The sequence below is a fragment of the Xiphophorus maculatus genome, chromosome 8 (genome assembly GCF_002775205.1).
Source record: "Xiphophorus maculatus strain JP 163 A chromosome 8, X_maculatus-5.0-male, whole genome shotgun sequence".
NCBI classification, from domain to species: Eukaryota; Metazoa; Chordata; class Actinopteri; order Cyprinodontiformes; family Poeciliidae; genus Xiphophorus; species Xiphophorus maculatus.
The window spans coordinates 4,210,161-4,227,703 of record NC_036450.1 but is presented as its reverse complement, the minus strand read 5'-3'; the positions used below and the strand labels follow the sequence as shown (position 1 = coordinate 4,227,703).

The 17,543-nt window shown below is 39.5% G+C and overlaps 1 protein-coding gene across 1 annotated transcript; it reads right to left on the bottom strand.

The window, feature by feature from the left end:
* Nucleotides 1-2,931: 2,931 nt before the first annotated feature.
* On the bottom strand, nt 2,932-16,711 carry LOC102227564 (NACHT, LRR and PYD domains-containing protein 12-like). The gene is made up of 10 exons (XM_023337884.1): nt 16,606-16,711; nt 14,236-14,367; nt 13,982-14,101; nt 12,578-12,656; nt 12,200-12,422; nt 10,279-12,070; nt 9,673-9,846; nt 7,705-7,878; nt 4,051-4,097; nt 2,932-3,901 (listed from the first exon to the last, which is right to left on the bottom strand). Exons 2-10 carry the CDS (start codon nt 14,322-14,324, stop codon nt 3,378-3,380), a joined length of 3,222 nt encoding a protein of 1,073 aa, XP_023193652.1. The 5' UTR covers nt 14,325-14,367; nt 16,606-16,711; the 3' UTR covers nt 2,932-3,377.
* Nucleotides 16,712-17,543: the final 832 nt, after the last annotated feature.

Below are 17,543 nucleotides of genomic sequence, written 5' to 3'. Positions count from 1 at the left end.
TGTCAACTGTTGCAAATAAAGCTCGAGCATTATTAATGTTTTTGTTTATGACATCTGCAAAGAAAGCCTCTCTTCCATGTTTTAGTGTTAAATGATAGTTACGTAGTCTTTCTTTATAGATGTCACAATGAACGTGGAGTTGAGTTTTACGCCATTTTCGTTCTGCCCTACGGCAGAGTTGTCTTGCAGATCTAACTGTTTGTGCATTCCTCCATGGAGATTTCTTCCTACCAGACACAACCTTCATTTTAATTGGGGCAATGGAATCAATAATATCTGAGACTTTAGACTGAAAATCATTTACCAACTTATCTACGTCATTACAGCTTAAGGGTGAGGAAGAAGAGTAGATTTGATTAAAAGTTTCTGCTGTGTTTTCAGTGAGAGAACGTTTTGTGATGGTTGCTGTTTGTCCAAGTGGGTTAAAAGATAAAGAACTTTCAAAGATAACAGGAAGTGATGCGACAGGCGACATCAGTTACAGAGACATTGGAAATATTCACAACCTTACTGATAACCAGGTCCAGTGTGTGTCCTTGAGTGTGTGTTGCTTGTTTGACATGTTGTGTTAGACAAAAAGTCTCTAAAATATTAGCGAGCTTTTTTGCCCCTCTGTCTTGGGGGTTGTCAACATGAATGTTGAAATCACCGACAATTATTAAACAATCATAATCAATACATATAAGAGATAGAAGCTCATTCAAGTCAGTAAAGAAATTTTCCACAAAAGTTGGAGTTTTGTATAGAGTTACTGTCAAAGTTCGTGTGTGGCCTTTAACCTCAATTCCAAGATACTCAAAAGAGGTGAAGTGACCCAAAGAGATTTTACTACAATTTATGGTATTCTTAAATATTGAAGCCACGCCTCCTCCTTTTTTGTGTTTTCTATTCTCACTGAAGAAATTGTAGTTAGGAGGCGCAGATTCAATTAGTACGATCGATTCATTATTATCATTCAACCATGTTTCTGTCAGAAACATAACATCGATATTATGCTCAGTGATGAAATCATTAATTAATAGAGCTTTAGCACAGAGAGATCTGGTATTTAAAAGAGCTAGTTTAAGTGACTTGCAGGCCAAGAGTTCTTCAGTCTGATGTTTGAATTAAAACAGCTGTATTTTATGTTTCTGTTTCTTGTAAATTTTCTTGTAGTGATCCGGAGAGGTAATGTCCTGTTCTGCAGTGCCGGGGGGCCAGACACATTCTGGAGTAAGACGGGTATAAAGATAAAGTCTGGATCCCGGCCTCAGACCTCAGAAATGCAGAGTGATGGATCCTCTGGGACGTTAGAGTCAGGTGGCTTAAATGAAGTGAGGTCTGCTACGTGAGCGCTAAGAAAAGACGTCCCAAGAAAAACCTGTTGATTCATTCCATCTGTAAATTTAAGAAACTCCGGTCCAGAAGACATTTCTTCATGTGTATCTTGTGAATCCTGTGAATTAGTGGGTGAGTAGAGAGGGACGGGGGAAGGAGGAAGGGAACCAGTCGCTCCGTCTCCAGTCGATGTTGTATCAGCTTGTTTTGGAACTTGTTGATCCTGATAAGCGGAGGCTTCCATCCTAGTCAGACATCCTTGAGCCTGTTCTTCTGCTGTCCTTGTTGATAAAATGAAAAAGATTTGCAGTGAGTAGCTTTATCCCATGTTTATTAAGATTGCGTCCGCTTCTTCCGAAAAGGTGAAAGCACTGCCAATAGTTAATGTTTGGCTTTAGGTAGAAATGCTACTATGTGATCTGGCAAAATGGAGCCATAAAATCACCTCATTTAGACAAAAACATGTCCAATACTTGCAGGCTCATGGCTAATTGTTCTGGTTCTGATGGCTTGTTTCTGACCCAGTAGAGTAATTCAGCAGAACACAGGGAGGAGGCAGAGGAACTCCATTTGTTCTCTCAGATTATCTCATGTTAGGACATAGAGAAAGTTACATTAAAACTTTTTTAAAGTTTCCTCCTCAGTACCGCGTAGCGATGGTCCAACAAAGAATTATTGTGATGATTAATCAGGTTAAAAATTGGCTCATTCTGAAGATTTTTAACCATTTACACCTTTTTTATACAGTTTTATACATTAAAAGATGCAAAAACAGATAATTAAATCACTTGTTAGAATATATTTACAAAGTTTTTCCATCTAATTTTAAACTTTCTAACTTCTTTTCTGCAGTTCCAGGGTGAGTCTTTCTTCATGACTCTTTAAGGAATGACAAGCTCAGCTCAATGTTTTTATCCAACCTTGTTATTAATCAGTGAAATAAGTTGGAGGAGAGACGTTTGGTTCCTGTTGCAGCTCAGTGTTAATCTGGTTAATCTGAGATGAGCTCCAGTCTAACACTGCAGTGAGGATTAAAACCGGCCAGACAAGGTGAGGGACGGAGGAGAGGTCACCATCAGGAAGTTTGAACCTCTGCAACAAACTGCATTTTAATCACAACCAGCTGCTGATTTTACTGGGTTTTGCTTTTCCAGTTAAATCCTTTATTTTCCGGTTTGGGTTGAACCAGGTGTGGCCCACGTTGGCGCTGTGGCGGGTCATATCCATGTTGGTTTATTCACTAAAAACAGGTTTACTTTTTGTTATCAGATTTAAATGTAAAATATAGCAGAGATGCAGCGATCAGACCTTTTCTGTCCAACACTGATCTCCAGTTTTCATTCTGCTCTGATCTTCCAGTTCCTGGGATTTTTCCTCCACAAAGAAAAATGTTCTGCAGGTTCTGAGTTTCAGGTAGAAGTTCTGAATGAAACAGAAAATATGAAGATTTTCCCACTTTAGGCTTCAAAGCATTGACCTCTGACCTTCATGGGATGGGAATGTTTTACTTTAAATCAGGACTTTCTGAAAGGCAGAGTTGATGAAAAAATCTTTTTAATGCAAATATTTAAATTTGATCAGGAAAAGAACAGAATGAGCAGCAAATGAACCAAATGCAGAAGAAAAATGTTTTTATTTAAAACACATGAAGAAAAACTGCAGCAAATTTACAAAAGGAAGATTTAATATTCAAATCTGACATGTTGAGAAAAATAGGAGCCGATAGAAACAGAAAATGATCAGTGATTGAGAAAAACTGATCAACATTTCAATGAAATCTGATGAATGAAAGGAAAAAAATAAGAGAAACAACATCTTGATATTCAGTGTGAAGCTTTGAATGGAAACTGACAGGAAAACATGAGGATCCTGGAATAATCCTGGAATAGTCCTGGAATAATCCCAGCTTCCATATTTAAAGGACTGGAAGAAGATAAAGTTTCCAAGGACTCAATCAGAATTGTTTCACCAAGAAATAGATTGTAGAGACTGAACTATCTGTTCAACAGTGAGAGAGTTTCTCTGACAGGAGGAAAATCTTTAGACTCTTTAGACTCAACTCAGCACAGAAACACTGAGGAACCAGAACTGAGCCAGAATCCAGGAATCAGAGGTTCAGTGAATGTGGTGTTGAAGGTGTGGAGGAGGATCAGTGAGTCAGAGGAAACTCTGTAGAAGGACAGAATGCCAGCAGGACAGTCCACATACACTGCTACTCTGTTAGAGACAGAGGAGGAGGAGAGTTCATCTTCTATGTTATTGTGACAGACAGTGTAACCATCAACATCAGAGCAGCTCAGACTCCAGGAATGATCATTATTTCCAAACCAACAGTTTCCACTGTCTCCTTTCCTCCTGATTCTTCTGTAACTCAGTGATATCTCAACATCTCCTCTCCACTCAACCTCCCAGTAACAGCGACCAGTCAGACCAGTTCTACACAGCAGCTGATCCCAGTTATCAAATCTGTCTGGATGATCAGGATATGACTGAAGCTCCTTCACACATGTCACCTTCCTGTTGTCTTCAGACAGTTTGAGTTTTCTGCTCACTGTGTTTGTGTCGATGGTGAGTTGACAGGAATCTGATGGAGAGAACAAACACAATCCAGCTGCAGTTATTGATCATTTATTGACACTTTGATGATGACTCCTGAATGAGTGATGTGACAGTTTGAAGATGGTTGAATGTGAGCTGCTTTGTTGTCATGAATCAGATGAAAAACACACTTACACTTCCTCAGACCTGGTGTCAAGAATGGGACTCCAGCAGGCTCCACCCTGAAAGGAGGAGGGGGGTCAGACCATCAGTCTCTTTCAGCAGCAAACATGGACATTACATGTCTCTCAGACACACATTGTCCTCCACTGAGACAGGAACAGTCCAACATTTGGATTGCAAACTGCAGTGGATGTAGGAAGGACAGTTGGTGCTGCTGCAGCACAACTCATTTCTCCAAACACAGGAAAAGCTCCAACAGAGAGGAGAAAGGAAATCCCTCAGTAACAACCTGAAGAAACTCACTGAAGCCTAAAAGGACATCAGGAAACTAAGGAAACATTTCTGGAAGCTCAACCTGATTTAATAATCAGCATTAAAATACAATCAATCTAAACTCTGACACAACACCTGGATACCTGTTCCATCCACACTCCCACACACAGATGAAGGAATGAAACACTAAACAGCCCTGCTGCTGAAAACCTGCTGTGGCCTCACTGTAATATCCAGAAATACAAACATTAAAAAGGAGAAGCTGCATCACATTCAACAAAGAGTTCAACAAGAATCAAAGATTTGATCTCTGAGCTCAGACTCACAAACCAGGGAGAGGCTTCCATCATCACACACCTCTGACAAACACCTCCAACCTTTCAGCACTTCCTCTACCAACCAACACCACCAGGTGGTGCTGCTGCACACATTTACAATGAGACCAAGAAGAAGAAGCAGCATCCTGAATCCAGCAGCTGCAGTAATGGCTTGTGAAAGTGTCCAAGGAGCATCTGGAACCAGAACCAGCAGATCCAACAGTCCAGAGAGTCTTTGTTTGCATCTTTCCTCTCAGATTTCCAAGCTGCTCTGAGAGGGAAATGACATCATCACTCTACTGATGATGTCACGCTCTGATGTCACTGATCAGGAGCTGCTGGACTTGTACATTTCCAGCATGGAGGACAGAGAAGATCTCAGCTCTGATGAGGAGCTGGCCTGCCTTCAAACTGATTCAGGGTCAAAGAAATATTTCCAGATGAAGTCAGACTAAAATGTTGGATTGTCCTGCTGTTGCAATCAGAGGCCAAGAAGAAGCTTCAAGTTCTTCTCCTGTTCAGCTCTACGTTCCTGTCAGAGACTTCAGCTCCTCATGAGGAGAACAACTAAAGCCTGGAACAGACTGACACTAACATCCTGACATCTCATCCCTGAACAAAGCTTTGCAGCATCAAGGTGACTCTTAGCGCCATATATGGACAGATTTCCTCTACAGGGGGCGGAGCCTGGATTGGAGGAACCAGCAGCAGCTTCCAGGAACAAACCTTGGGAACCTCTGGAGGAGAACATGGAGATGAGATTCCTGCTTTAATCAGTGGATTCATTGATAGAAAACATGACGACTGAAATATCTGAGAGCTGCAGCTCCATTTTCTACAGATCTGCTGGAACATCAGATAGAAATGAAGAATTTCATCATTTCACATCAAATCTGTTCATCTTCCACAGAAACAACTGAATTATTGACCTGAACTGGTTCTAAAGGTCTGGATGGTAAAAACATCCATTGTTTTTATGTCTCATTAGTTTCCAGAAAGAGTTGAAATGTTTCAGAAGCTTTTATCCAGCAGCTCAGTAAAGATCTCTCCTCTTTCCAACCTGATTTAGTCCATGAAGCAGAACATCTCTGCTGCTGCAGCAACAGGAGGAAACTTCTCCAGCTCTCAACTTCTACACTCTGACTGCTTGGAAACAGATCAGGGAGGAACAGCCTTTTCTCCAGGCTGCCTCCTCCTGACTCTAGCGCCACCTACTGGCTGTTCACCAGAGGTGGAGAAAGAACTCAAACAATGTACTGAAGTAAAAGTACAAATAAACAGACAAAAATGTTCTCTAGTACAAGAACCACATTAACATTTTTACTAGAGTAAAAGTAAGAAAGCATGAAAAATATGTTTAATATCTGCTGAAGTTGTTTTAAAACCTGACAAACGAGCCTCATGGGAACCAATATTCTAATTTATTGAATATGACTGTAAATGTAAATATCAGATGGAGATTATTCACATTAATTCAGTAACCAGGATGTGGAGGAGTTTAACGTTACTGGGACATTCATGGCAGGAGACGCTGCGCTCCATGCGCCCCGACCGCAGTAATCAATGTTACTGCCAGTTCAGCTGCTTACAACTATTTAATTGTTTTATTTATTGCGGTCGATTTAAACTAGAAGCTGGTAAGATTACATAAAACTTCTCTAACCTAAATCAGTTTAACACCCAAAACTCAGACAGCGTTTAGCAGCTTAACTTTCCTCGATATGTTTTTCAGATTTGATGGTGAATTTTTGAAAGCTAGCAGTTCATGATATCAGGGAGGCAAAGGCGGCACCAGAATCATTGATTACTTTCAAACTAACCAACAAATCAAAAAGCGCAAAGCGACTTGGATGTAACTTGTAACGCAACGCTTTATAGAAATGTAGTGAAGTAGAAAGTACAGATACTGTAAAATGTAGTGGAGTAAAAGTTCCCACCATTAAATCTACTTACGTACAGAAACATGAAAAATGTCCTTAAGTTCAGTAACAAAGTTCTTGTCCCAACAACCAGGATCAGGTGAAGGACCTCTGCAGTCCCATGATGCTTCCTCTCCCTCTTCTAAACCATCTGATGGGCTGATATCATCCCTCTACTTTATCAATAAAATGTTTTTCTTTCTCTTATTACGATTCCATTATTTATCCTAAATGTGACGTCAGAGCTGTGGATCTGGAATCTGATTGGTCGGATGGATATTTCCCTGGTTTTCCAACATGAAGGGTCTCTGCCTTTTTCCAAGACGTTGGGAATTTTTCCCAAACTTTATTGAACAATCCCAAAAGTTTTCCCAACTACTGAAAACCTAAACACATTAGTCTTTTCTTGGATCTGTCTAAAAGGTCTTATTATTGTTTTTTCATTTCTACCACAGTCAACAGAGCACAATTCTACTTTTTCACCATCATTCACTGCAATTCTTCATTTCCTCTGGAAAACAAGGGATTTCCATTCTCTCCTGATTCCTTTCATTCTTTGGATCATTTTCCAGATGTCGCCCCCTGGTGGAGATCAAACTACTAAATGGATGAAACTGTTAAAATTCTCACTTTCTTTCTTTGCCTCATGAATAGTTTTCTTCACTTTTTATGTAATTTATATTTTATTAAATCCTGAAAGTTGTGAGTTTTGTTTAAAATCTAAAGTTCTTTATTTTTCTCTCCCATAACTTTTAAACATCCATCTGACCAACATGGAGTTACTTTTCTTCTCATCTTTGCTTCTTGGGGCTGATTGGTCTGGAGCTCCATCAAATATTGTTTTAAAGTCCTTTCTGTCATCAGTAGATCATCATGGAAATCTAACTGAACTTATTTTATTAATTTAGTCAGAGTCCCTATTAAACTATTAAACCCATCCCACTCTTTAATTTTCCTTGTGAGCCGTTCTTAGTCTGGAGAATATTCCAGAAAACTGGGTAATGATCTCTGCCTCCAGATGAGGCGTCTAAATATTTAATTATCAAATTAAACATTCAGCTTCAAACTAAATGTTTCCCAGCAGACTGACTAAAGACATTTCTCCCTCTTCCTCCTCTATCAGACCTTCTCTGCTCCTGCAGCAGGTTCCTCCATACCTGAGAGCTTCCAGTCTCCAGTGTGGATCCTTCAGTCCAGCCGACAGCAGCTTCAGTCCTGAGTCTCCTGGATGATTGTAGCTCAGGTCCAACTCTTTCAGATGGGAGGGGTTGGAGGTCAGAGCTAAGGCCAGAGAAGCACAGCCTTCCTCTGAGACCAAACAGCCTGATAAGCTGCAGACACACAATTCATCACATGATGAGAAAATGAGAACATTGAGGTAGAACCCAAGGTCTGAACTGATCGCTGGCAGATGGATGGTGGATGGATGGATTGATTTGTAACATGTGGAATAATTAAGAAAGCCAAGCACCTGCTGGGATCTGTAATAATGTTTCTTTTTGCTCCTAAGATGCAGCAATTTGTCAAGTGCCCAGAGTTACCTGAGAGTTTCCAGGTTGCAGTTTGGACTCTTCAGTCCAGCAGAGAGAAGCTTCACTCCTGAATCCTGCAGGTTGTTGTTACTCAGGTCCAGTTCTCTGAGACTGGAGGACTGGGAGCTGAGAACTGAGGACAGAGCTTCACAGCTTCTCTGTGAGAGGTTACAGCCACTCAGTCTGAGGAGACAGAGAGACAAATCTGTTATTAAACAATTCTTCAAAATGTGTCTTTTTTTACAGTCATCAATGTTCCTCTTTACTGATTTAAGGGACTGTTTTATATATAATTATGTTGCCTTTTGTTGTGAACTGGTTCAGTCTATAGATGGGCCTCCAGCCATGAAGGACTGAACTAAAGGCAACAAGGAGGCTGGCAAGAGAAATATTAAATTCCTCTATGAACTAAATTAATCCCATGTCAGTTTTAACAGAAAGAGTCCAATGAAGCCTGAGAATCAAGGCTGGGCTGAAGAACAGCATCAGGCTTAGTTTGAGGATCAGCATCAGAGCTGGTTTGAGGGAAAACAGCAGCTTGAATCAAAGCAGAGCAAACCTGGAATTTCATCTTTCTATTTTTTAACTGTTGGATACAGAGATGGAAAACTGAGCAGCAACTGACAAAAACTGTTTTTTGAACAAAAATCTAATTGCTCAGTGAAAGGATTGTACAAAAAAATGCTTTTTTGTTTGAGAAAAAAATTACAACAAAACTAATGTGGGAAAACATAGAAACAAATAGAAACAAATTTGCTCCTAAAACAAGCACTAGCCAAACATTAAATATACCGAAATTTAACCCAGTATTTAAATTAAAGAGTTCTGAAAACACCCCACCAACCTGACACTAAATGTCACTAAACACATGGAAAACACACTTTCAGAAGTCACCACAATTAAAACTGCTACTGGAAAATGGTGCTATATGGTAATAGGCTGTTCTTTGCAAAGTTACACAGTCAAAATTAACAGAAATAATTTTAGTTATTCAACTGTCATAACAGACAAAATGATGTTCAGAATATCAAGTTATATTTTCACCATGTTATTCATTCACTTATAAATCCCATCGTTCCCAACTAAATATTTAATTGTCAAACTACAAATTTAGCTTCTAACTAAATGTTTCCCAGCAGACTGACTAAAGACATTTCTCCCTCTTTCTCCTCTATCAGACCTTCTCTGCTCCTGCAGCAGGTTCCTCCATACCTGAGAGCTTCCAGTTCTATAGGTAATAAAAATCAACAACAGTCACATGAACAATGGATTAGGAAGTCTAACAACTGCTGGGAGGAGGGATCTGCAATAATGCTCCTTGTGTACCAGGATGCAGCAATCTGTCAAGTATCCAGAGCTACACTATCAATGTTAGCCTGAACCCAACCTTACTAAATATCTCTCTTCTTGGTTCATTCAGGCTGCAGTAAAGGAAAAACAGCCATGTTTGTGTGTCCAGACTTAGCATGGTTACCCATCTCACAGTAAGACATCTATTATTATATTACTCCACAATTGAAAAAATATTTGCATCAAAACTGATAGAATATAATGGACAGAAATCTGGTTTCACCAGGATTGAGAACATTTTACCTGAGAGTTTCCAGGTTGCAGTTTGGACTCTTCAGTCCAGCAGAGAGAAGCTTCACTCCTGAATCCTGCAGGTTGTTGTTACTCAGGTCCAGTTCTCTGAGACTGGAGGACTGGGAGCTGAGAACTGAGGACAGAGCTTCACAGCTTCTCTCTGAGAGGTTACAGCCACTCAGTCTGAGGACACAGGGAGAAATTTATTATTAAACAATTCCTCAAAATTTATATTCTTTCAAATCAACAATGTTTTTATTGGACAGAGAAGGAACTCTTATTTTACACAACCTTTGCATTTATTCTGAACTGGTTCATTCTATGGTTGGACCTCCAGCCGTAAAGAAACAATTAGGTTGGAAAAAGCATTATAAAATTCCACAATTAAATATATTAATCCAATTTAAATTTTAACAGTGGATGAGTTTTGCTGCCTTAATATGTAACACTATGTCCAGCTGCTGAAGGAAGTCTCTTTCTTTGTTGCCCAACCACCCTGTGGGTCACTTTGAAGAGACAATGCACCAATATATAAACTGAAACATGAATATTTATCACATAAATAGCAGATTTTTATCTATCTATAAAAAATACAGTAACAATCTGTGACCTTACAGAGCTTTGTTGGAGGCTTTAACCACTGGCAGCAGCCTCAGAAGAACCTCCTCTGAAGCAGAGTATTTATTCAGGTCAAACACATCCAGATCTTTTCCTGATGACAATAAGATGAAACCCAGAGCTGACCACTGAGCTGGAGACAGTTTATCTGTGGAGAGACTTCCTGAACTCAGAGACTGTTGGATCTCCTCCACTAGAGAACGATCATTCAGTTCATTCAGACAGTGGAACAGATTGATGCTTTTCTCTGCAGACACATTTTTACTGATTTTTTTCTTGATAAAATGAACTGTTTCCTGATTGATCTGTGAGCTACTTCCTGTCTCTGTCAGCAGGCCTTGTAGGAGTCTCTCATTGGTCTGCAGTGAAAGTCCCAGGAGGAAGCGGAGGAACAAGTCCAGGTGTCCATTTGGACTCTGTAAGGCCTGGTCAACAGCGCTCTGATGCAGAGATTTTAGGTCAGATTTATTAAATAATGTAGACTTCTTAGATCTTTGTGTTTCTTCCATCAAGATGGCACCAGAGTTGATAAAGGTCAGATGAACATGAAGAGCAGCCAGAAACTCCTGAACACTCAGATGGACGAAGCAGAACACCTTGTCCTGGTACAGGCCTCTCTCCTCTTTAAAGATCTGTGTGAACACTCCTGAGTACACTGAGGCTGCTCTGATATCGATGCCACACTCTGTCAGGTCTGATTCATAGAAGATCAGGTTTCCTTTCTGCAGCTGATCAAAAGCCAGTTTTCCCAGAGACTCAATCATCTTCCTGCTCTCTGGACTCCAGTGTGGATCTGTTTCAGCTCCTCCATCAAACTTGACCTTCTTCACTTTGGTCTGAACCACCAGGAAGTGGATGTACATCTCAGTCAGGGTTCTGGGCAGCTCTCCTCCCTCTCTGGTCTCCAACATATCCTCCAGAACTGTAGCAGTGATCCAGCAGAAAACTGGGATGTGGCACATGATGTGGAGGCTTCGTGATGTCTTCATGTGGGAGATGATCCTGCTGGCCTGCTCCTTATCTCTGAATCTCTTCCTGAAGTACTCCTCCTTCTGTGGGTCATTGAACCCTCTGACCTCTGTCACCATGTCAACACACTGAGGAGGGATCTGATTGGCTGCTGCAGGTCGTGTGGTTATCCAGAGGAGAGCAGAGGGAAGCAGTTTCCCCCTGATGAGGTTTGTCAGCAGAACGTCCACTGAGGTGGACTCTGTAGCATCAGTCAGGATCTCCTTGTTGTGGAAGTCCAGAGGAAGTCGACTCTCATCCAGACCATCAATGATGAACAGAACCTGGAAGTGTTCAAAGCTGCAGATTTCTTTGGTTTCACTAAAGAAGTGATGAACAAGTTCCACCAAGCTGAACTTTTTCTCCTTCAGCACATTCAGCTCTCTGAACGTAAATGGAAATATGAACTGGATGTTCTGGTGGGCTTTGTCTTCAGCCCAGTCCAGACTGAACTTCTGTGTTAAGACTGTTTTCCCAATGCCAGCCACTCCCTTTGTCATCACTGTTCTGATTGGTTGATCTCTTCCAGGTGGGACTTTAAAGATGTCTTCGTGTCTGATTGTTGTTTCTGGTCTGTCTGGTTTCCTGGATTCTGTTTCAATCTGTCTGACCTCATGTTCATCATTGACCTCTCCAGTCCCTCCCTCTGTGATGTAGAGCTCTGTGTAGATCTGGTTCAGAAGGGTTGGACTTCCTGCTTTAGCAATCCCCTCAAACACAGACTGGAACTTCTTCTTCAGACCAGATTTAAGTTGATGTTGACAAACTGCAGCAGGATGTTCTAAAATAAGACAAACAATAAAATCATCTTCTGAATATGTTTTGCATAAATGTGATTCCATCTCTTCAGACATCAGTAAATGTTTAATTTATCCATCAGGTTAAATCTTTGTAGAAATCCTCTTACTGCTCTGCAGACGGTCAGCCAGCTCCTCTTGCTTCATCCTCCTCAGGAAGTTCAGTGTGATCTTCATCACTGCCTCTCTGCTGCTCCTCCTCTGCTCTTCATCCTCACCTTCCAACACATCATCCTCTCTCTGACTCTCTGAACATTCTGGGTCATTTGGACTCAGAATCTTATGGATCTTCTTCAGCTCATTCTTCACATACATGACTATGTTGTCCTCCAGCAGCTGGAAAAGAATAATAAATAAAGGAAACATCAGACTGAAATTATGAAGCCAAACAACAGATGGATGTTTGACAGACTGACACTCCTCTGGTCTACAAAGTGCAGCATGGAGATGACTGTGAACAGAACCCGTGGAAAAGATATTCATGTACAGACCAAAAATATTGAGTCCAGCTGTGTTTGATGCTGCTTGGCAGATGGACCACTGGGAACCTCTGAGCTCTGCTGGTCCACTCTGTGGAGGAACCAGGAACAATTAGAAAGTCAAGAAATATTCATCCAGCAGTATTCAGAAATGAAATCACCAAGAGTTTCACATTAAATCCTTAAAGCACAAAAACAGAGCATGACATGAACACAATACAAAGAAGTTAGAAAGAGAAAGAGGAAGATGAACTACAAGGATGAAGACCAGTAAGACCAGAATCACCCAGTAAACATTTTAAAAATTTGGTCCTGTACTTGGACTTCAAACACTCCACACTGTCAGCAGATCTGATGCTGGTGGAGACAGTTTCCCAGAGCTTGGGGACAGTGGAAGTGAAGGCTCTGTCCACACAGGTCTTCAGGACAGTGTGGGACACCCATCAGGTTCTGATGACTAGATATGAGGTGATGTGGACATGGAAGAAGTCTGAAATATGTGGGTCTGTGTCCAAATGGGGTCCTCTCCTGGATGTTGTAATGAAATAGTTTAAAATGACTGAGATCTTAGTGTTGAGCTCTGACATGGAGAAGAACCAGGAATCATTTCCACTCTGACCATCCAAGGAGGATCTGATGGAGCTTCAATCAGAACCAGATGGTCCGTTAGAGACACTGAAGCCCACTGCTCAATCAGATCCACAAAATATTTAGTTTAACTGTAGAAATGGTTGATAATCTGCCATGTTGGATGATGTTTGAACTCATAAAAATAATTTATAGAAATGTTTTATTTCAGAATGAATCTGTCTTTTGTCAGATTTTAGAGAAAGATGCAAATATCAACCTAGAAATAAAATTCACTTCTGTCTTTTTGTTCTTGTGTTAATATTAATATCGGACAAAATAAACGAGTTTCATTTGGAAAAATTAGGCTTATAGAAAACAGAATAAAACACAGTTAAATGTTTCTGGTTCAAATGTCATGTCAACATAATAGTTTATAAGAGTGTGTCCTGATTGAGGATTGTTAAGATTCTTTCTGTATGGTGTCAATAACTGACCAATGAATGATGGTTAAATTGATGTCAGGAAAACATCAGATCAGATTTTGAGATTTCTGTTAACTAGCGAAGCTCTGGGTAGAGACTGTGGATCTAAACGGACCTGTTTGATTTTTGTACAAAGGAGCCAGTATAACTTTAATGTGTTCATAGTAACATGTTCCTTATTGGACCATGTTTCCATGGAGACATCATACGTATTACATCTTTGACGTGATACGTTTGAAAAAAAAATTACCTGAAATTCAGTCCAATGTTTTCATGACAACAGAACCCAACAGAACTTGTTATCATCACATGGTCACAATAACAGATATAAACAGAACAGTTACAGCAGTTAGAAACAGCTCACCTCTCTGATGGTGGAGATCCAGGAGATTTAAACTCAATGATCAAACCCTTTGACCTGTCGCTCTTCAAGGACACACAGCTGGGTTCTGGTTCTGGTTCTGGTTTGAGTCTCTGATGGATCCTGACAGAAACATGATGATTAAAACTTAATCAGCAAAGAGGAGCAGCAGCAGCTTCATCACCACGTCTGTTCTGGCCTGATATAGTGAACGCTGTGTGAAAAGGGCTGTGGACAGTTAGAGATGGTGACCTCACCTCTGACGTTTCCTCTGGGGCTCATCTTCCCCACACAGAGTGGTTTTAGAGGGAGGGACTCCCTCCTCTCTGTCCTCACACTGATCCATGCTGCTGAATTCACATCAGCTCACACACACTTTCTACCTTCACCTGCAGAGGAAACACACATCATTCATCTGCACATCAACTCTGATCATCCTTTACATCATTAGAGCTGGAAAAAGATCAGCTGCTCCTCCTCTGATTGGCTCTTCTTCTCTGCTTCATATCAGTGTCAGGTGAATGCAGTCAGACAGCAGAGAGGCAGAGGAAGCTGCCATCAGCTGCTGCACTTCTACTATCAGTCCACTAGATGGAGACATGGAGCAACATTTACATTCACTGATTCAACCTGAACAACAGGAAGTATTTTAGTTAGTTAATTATAAAACTCTACAAGTGGATTAAATGTGCCTTTAAAGATGAACCATTTATTAATTTGACTGAATTTAACACATTTTACTTTAGCAGCATTTAATTTTGAAACGAAGTAGGACGAACTTGTTGTGCCTGACTCTAATGGTGGAGACCAGAGTTGGATACAAGGAAATAAAAATCATGAATCAATTTGTTCAGACAAGAAAAAAACATCAGATGTTCATCATGTTTGATTCTAGTTCATCAATAATCACATAGATTAACCTTAAAACAACAGAGATTAAAGTTTGAATTGAAATTAGAGGTGAACATTTTCTCCAAACATCAGAGAGAAAAATAAGAAACAGACATTAAAGTTTCTGAAGACAAAGTTTGAGTAGAAAACAAAGAAAACTTACAGTTTGTTCAGACAATCCAAAGAGTTGAACAAGAATATGTGATCAACAAACTGAGACCCAACAGAACCAGACTGGTGCCTCACCTTAACTGGTGAGTTTAAACAGAAAGTAATCTGAGTAGAAATCAGGCCAAACTGGTTTGACTGGTCAGACTGAGAACTGTCAGAGAAAAGTTTATCTGTTGATGTCTGAAGACATAAAATCTACTCATGACTCCCAGTTTGAACACAAACACTCTGCTGCTCTTATTCTGCTGATCCAGGTTCTGTTCAGCTCTAATGGAACCGGAACCTGTTTTGACTGGGAACCAACTGGAATCTTCATTGGTGGGGATTTGTCTCCCTCTGGTGGTAAAACTACAACCTGAATGATGTCTGATTATTAAACAGATGAAGTGTTTTTAAATTATTCAAATAGTTTTTTTTAAGTGACCAGAACCAGAACCAGTTCTGCTGTTCATTTACCAGCACATGATTAAAATATCATTTGTTCCTCAGCAGCTCTTAAAATGAACTCAATACAACAGCAGTAAAGATTAAATTGAGTCATTAATAATTGGCCTGAACCAAAAGACTGAGTGAAAAACTAAGTCCATCCTTTCTGGTTCCACAGCAGGTCAAAGGTCAGCATCTGCTGGTCATATAAAAATCTCTAACCACTTTTTCTCTGTAGCACTAAACAGCAATTATTGTTCGGGTTCATGGAATTATGGCAAACAAAAATAAAAACTAAGAAACAAGAACAAGGGTTGGCAGCTTGTTGGATGTTTGGAGGAGAAAACCTGAACATTCAACCTGCAGGTTTTACAGGTTTCTGGATTCTGACCTCAGCAGCTGGAACAATGACACAGATGAAACCAGTGACTCCTGAAAATGGGATGTTTGGATCTGATCAGGTCTGCAGATTCCACTGCAAATTAAGGTAGAAAGTTTATAATGATGATGTAAACTATGATCATCCTTTACATCATTAGAGCTGGAAAAAGATCAGCTGCTCCTCCTCTGATTGGCTCTTCTTCTCTGCTTCATATCAGTGTCAGGTGAATGCAGTCAGACAGCAGAGAGGCAGAGGAAGCTGCCATCAGCTGCTGCACTTCTACTATCAGTCCACTAGATGGAGACATGGAGCAACATTTACATTCACTGATTCAACCTGAACAAGTCTTATAGTTCACAATTATTAATTTCTACAAGTGGATTATTCGCTCCATTAAAGATGAACTATTTAATCATCTGACTGAATCAAACCCATTTTAATAATATTTTTATTTTGAAAGGAAGCAACAGAAAACTGTTTCTGACGTTAATGGTGGAGACTAGAGTTCGGTACCAGGAAATAAAAACATGAATCAGTTCGGAGAAGAAAACAGTGAAACATCAGCTTTTCATCATGTTGTTTGATTCCAGTTCATCAATAATCTAATAATCCTGTAGATTAGCCTTCAAACAGCAGAGATATTAAAGTTTCAGCTGAAATCAGAAGTGAAACTTTTCTCCAAACGTCAGAGATTAGAAACAATCAGGAAAAAGTTAAAGTGATGAAAAAGTTCAAGAAATAAACAAATCAAACTTACAGTTTGTTCAAACGATCCAAAGAGTTAAAGAAGAAAATTTAAACAACAGACTGAGACCCAACTAACAGACTGAAGCCACACCTGAACAGGTAAATTCAAACCGAAAGTAAATGTGACGGATGTTGTATAACTGATGACGTCACAGTCCACCTGGCTTGTAGTTTTTTCCTTCAGAGCAACAGAACCAGGAAGTAGAAGCTCTGAGGTGAAATCAGAGGCAGGTTGATAAAATCTTCATGAGGAAGGAGAGAAGTTCTGATAAAAATGAGGGTGTACTTACTTTTGATCATGACTGTGGTGATGATTGATAGTAACAAAAAATGAAGAACATTATTTTAGTTTATTCATCATGTCATAGAGAAATAATGTAAAAAGGCATTTTTCAAACTAATATTTTCACCATGTCATTCTAAACTAAATATTTAATTCACAAGCTAAATATTTACTTTGAAAACAACATTTTTGGAAATAATAATTTAGCTAAATTTTTAACTTCAAAATAAATATTTATTTTGCAAACTAAAAATTTATTTTCCAAACTAAACATGTAATTTTCAAATTCAGTATTTATTTTCAAAACTACATATTTAATTATTTTTTTCCATGGCTAGTTGTTCAGTCAGACGCTCCATCATAATATAACATAACAACAGAAAAATCTGTTATTAAACAATTCTTCAAAATGTATGTCTTTTTTCCCAGTCAACAATGTTTTTCTTAAACAAAGAAGGAACTATCTTATTTTACACAGGCTTATATGTTTGGTGTGAACTGATTCATTTTATAGTTGGGTCTTAAATTTTAAAGAACAAAACTACTGGCAACAATGAGGTTGGAAAAAGAATTATAAAATTAGAATAGAATAGAATAATAGAAGTACTTTATTCATCCCAGCAGGGAAATTACTTAATACACAAAATACACAAATACACAAAATT

What these genes read in the sequence shown, in the direction of transcription:
- LOC102227564 (XM_023337884.1), bottom strand. Translation starts at nt 14,324, where the DNA reads ATGGATCAGTGTGAGGACAGAGAGGAGGGAGTCCCTCCCTCTAAAACC. An exon ending in GCTGGCTGACCGTCTGCAGA is followed by an intron (nt 12,071 to 12,199) that starts GCAGTAAGAGGA and finishes GTCTTATTTTAG; the next exon opens with AACATCCTGCTGCAGTTTGT. An exon ending in TGGAGACTGGAAGCTCTCAG is followed by an intron (nt 4,098 to 7,704) that starts GTATGGAGGAAC and finishes TCCTCCTTTCAG; the next exon opens with GGTGGAGCCTGCTGGAGTCC.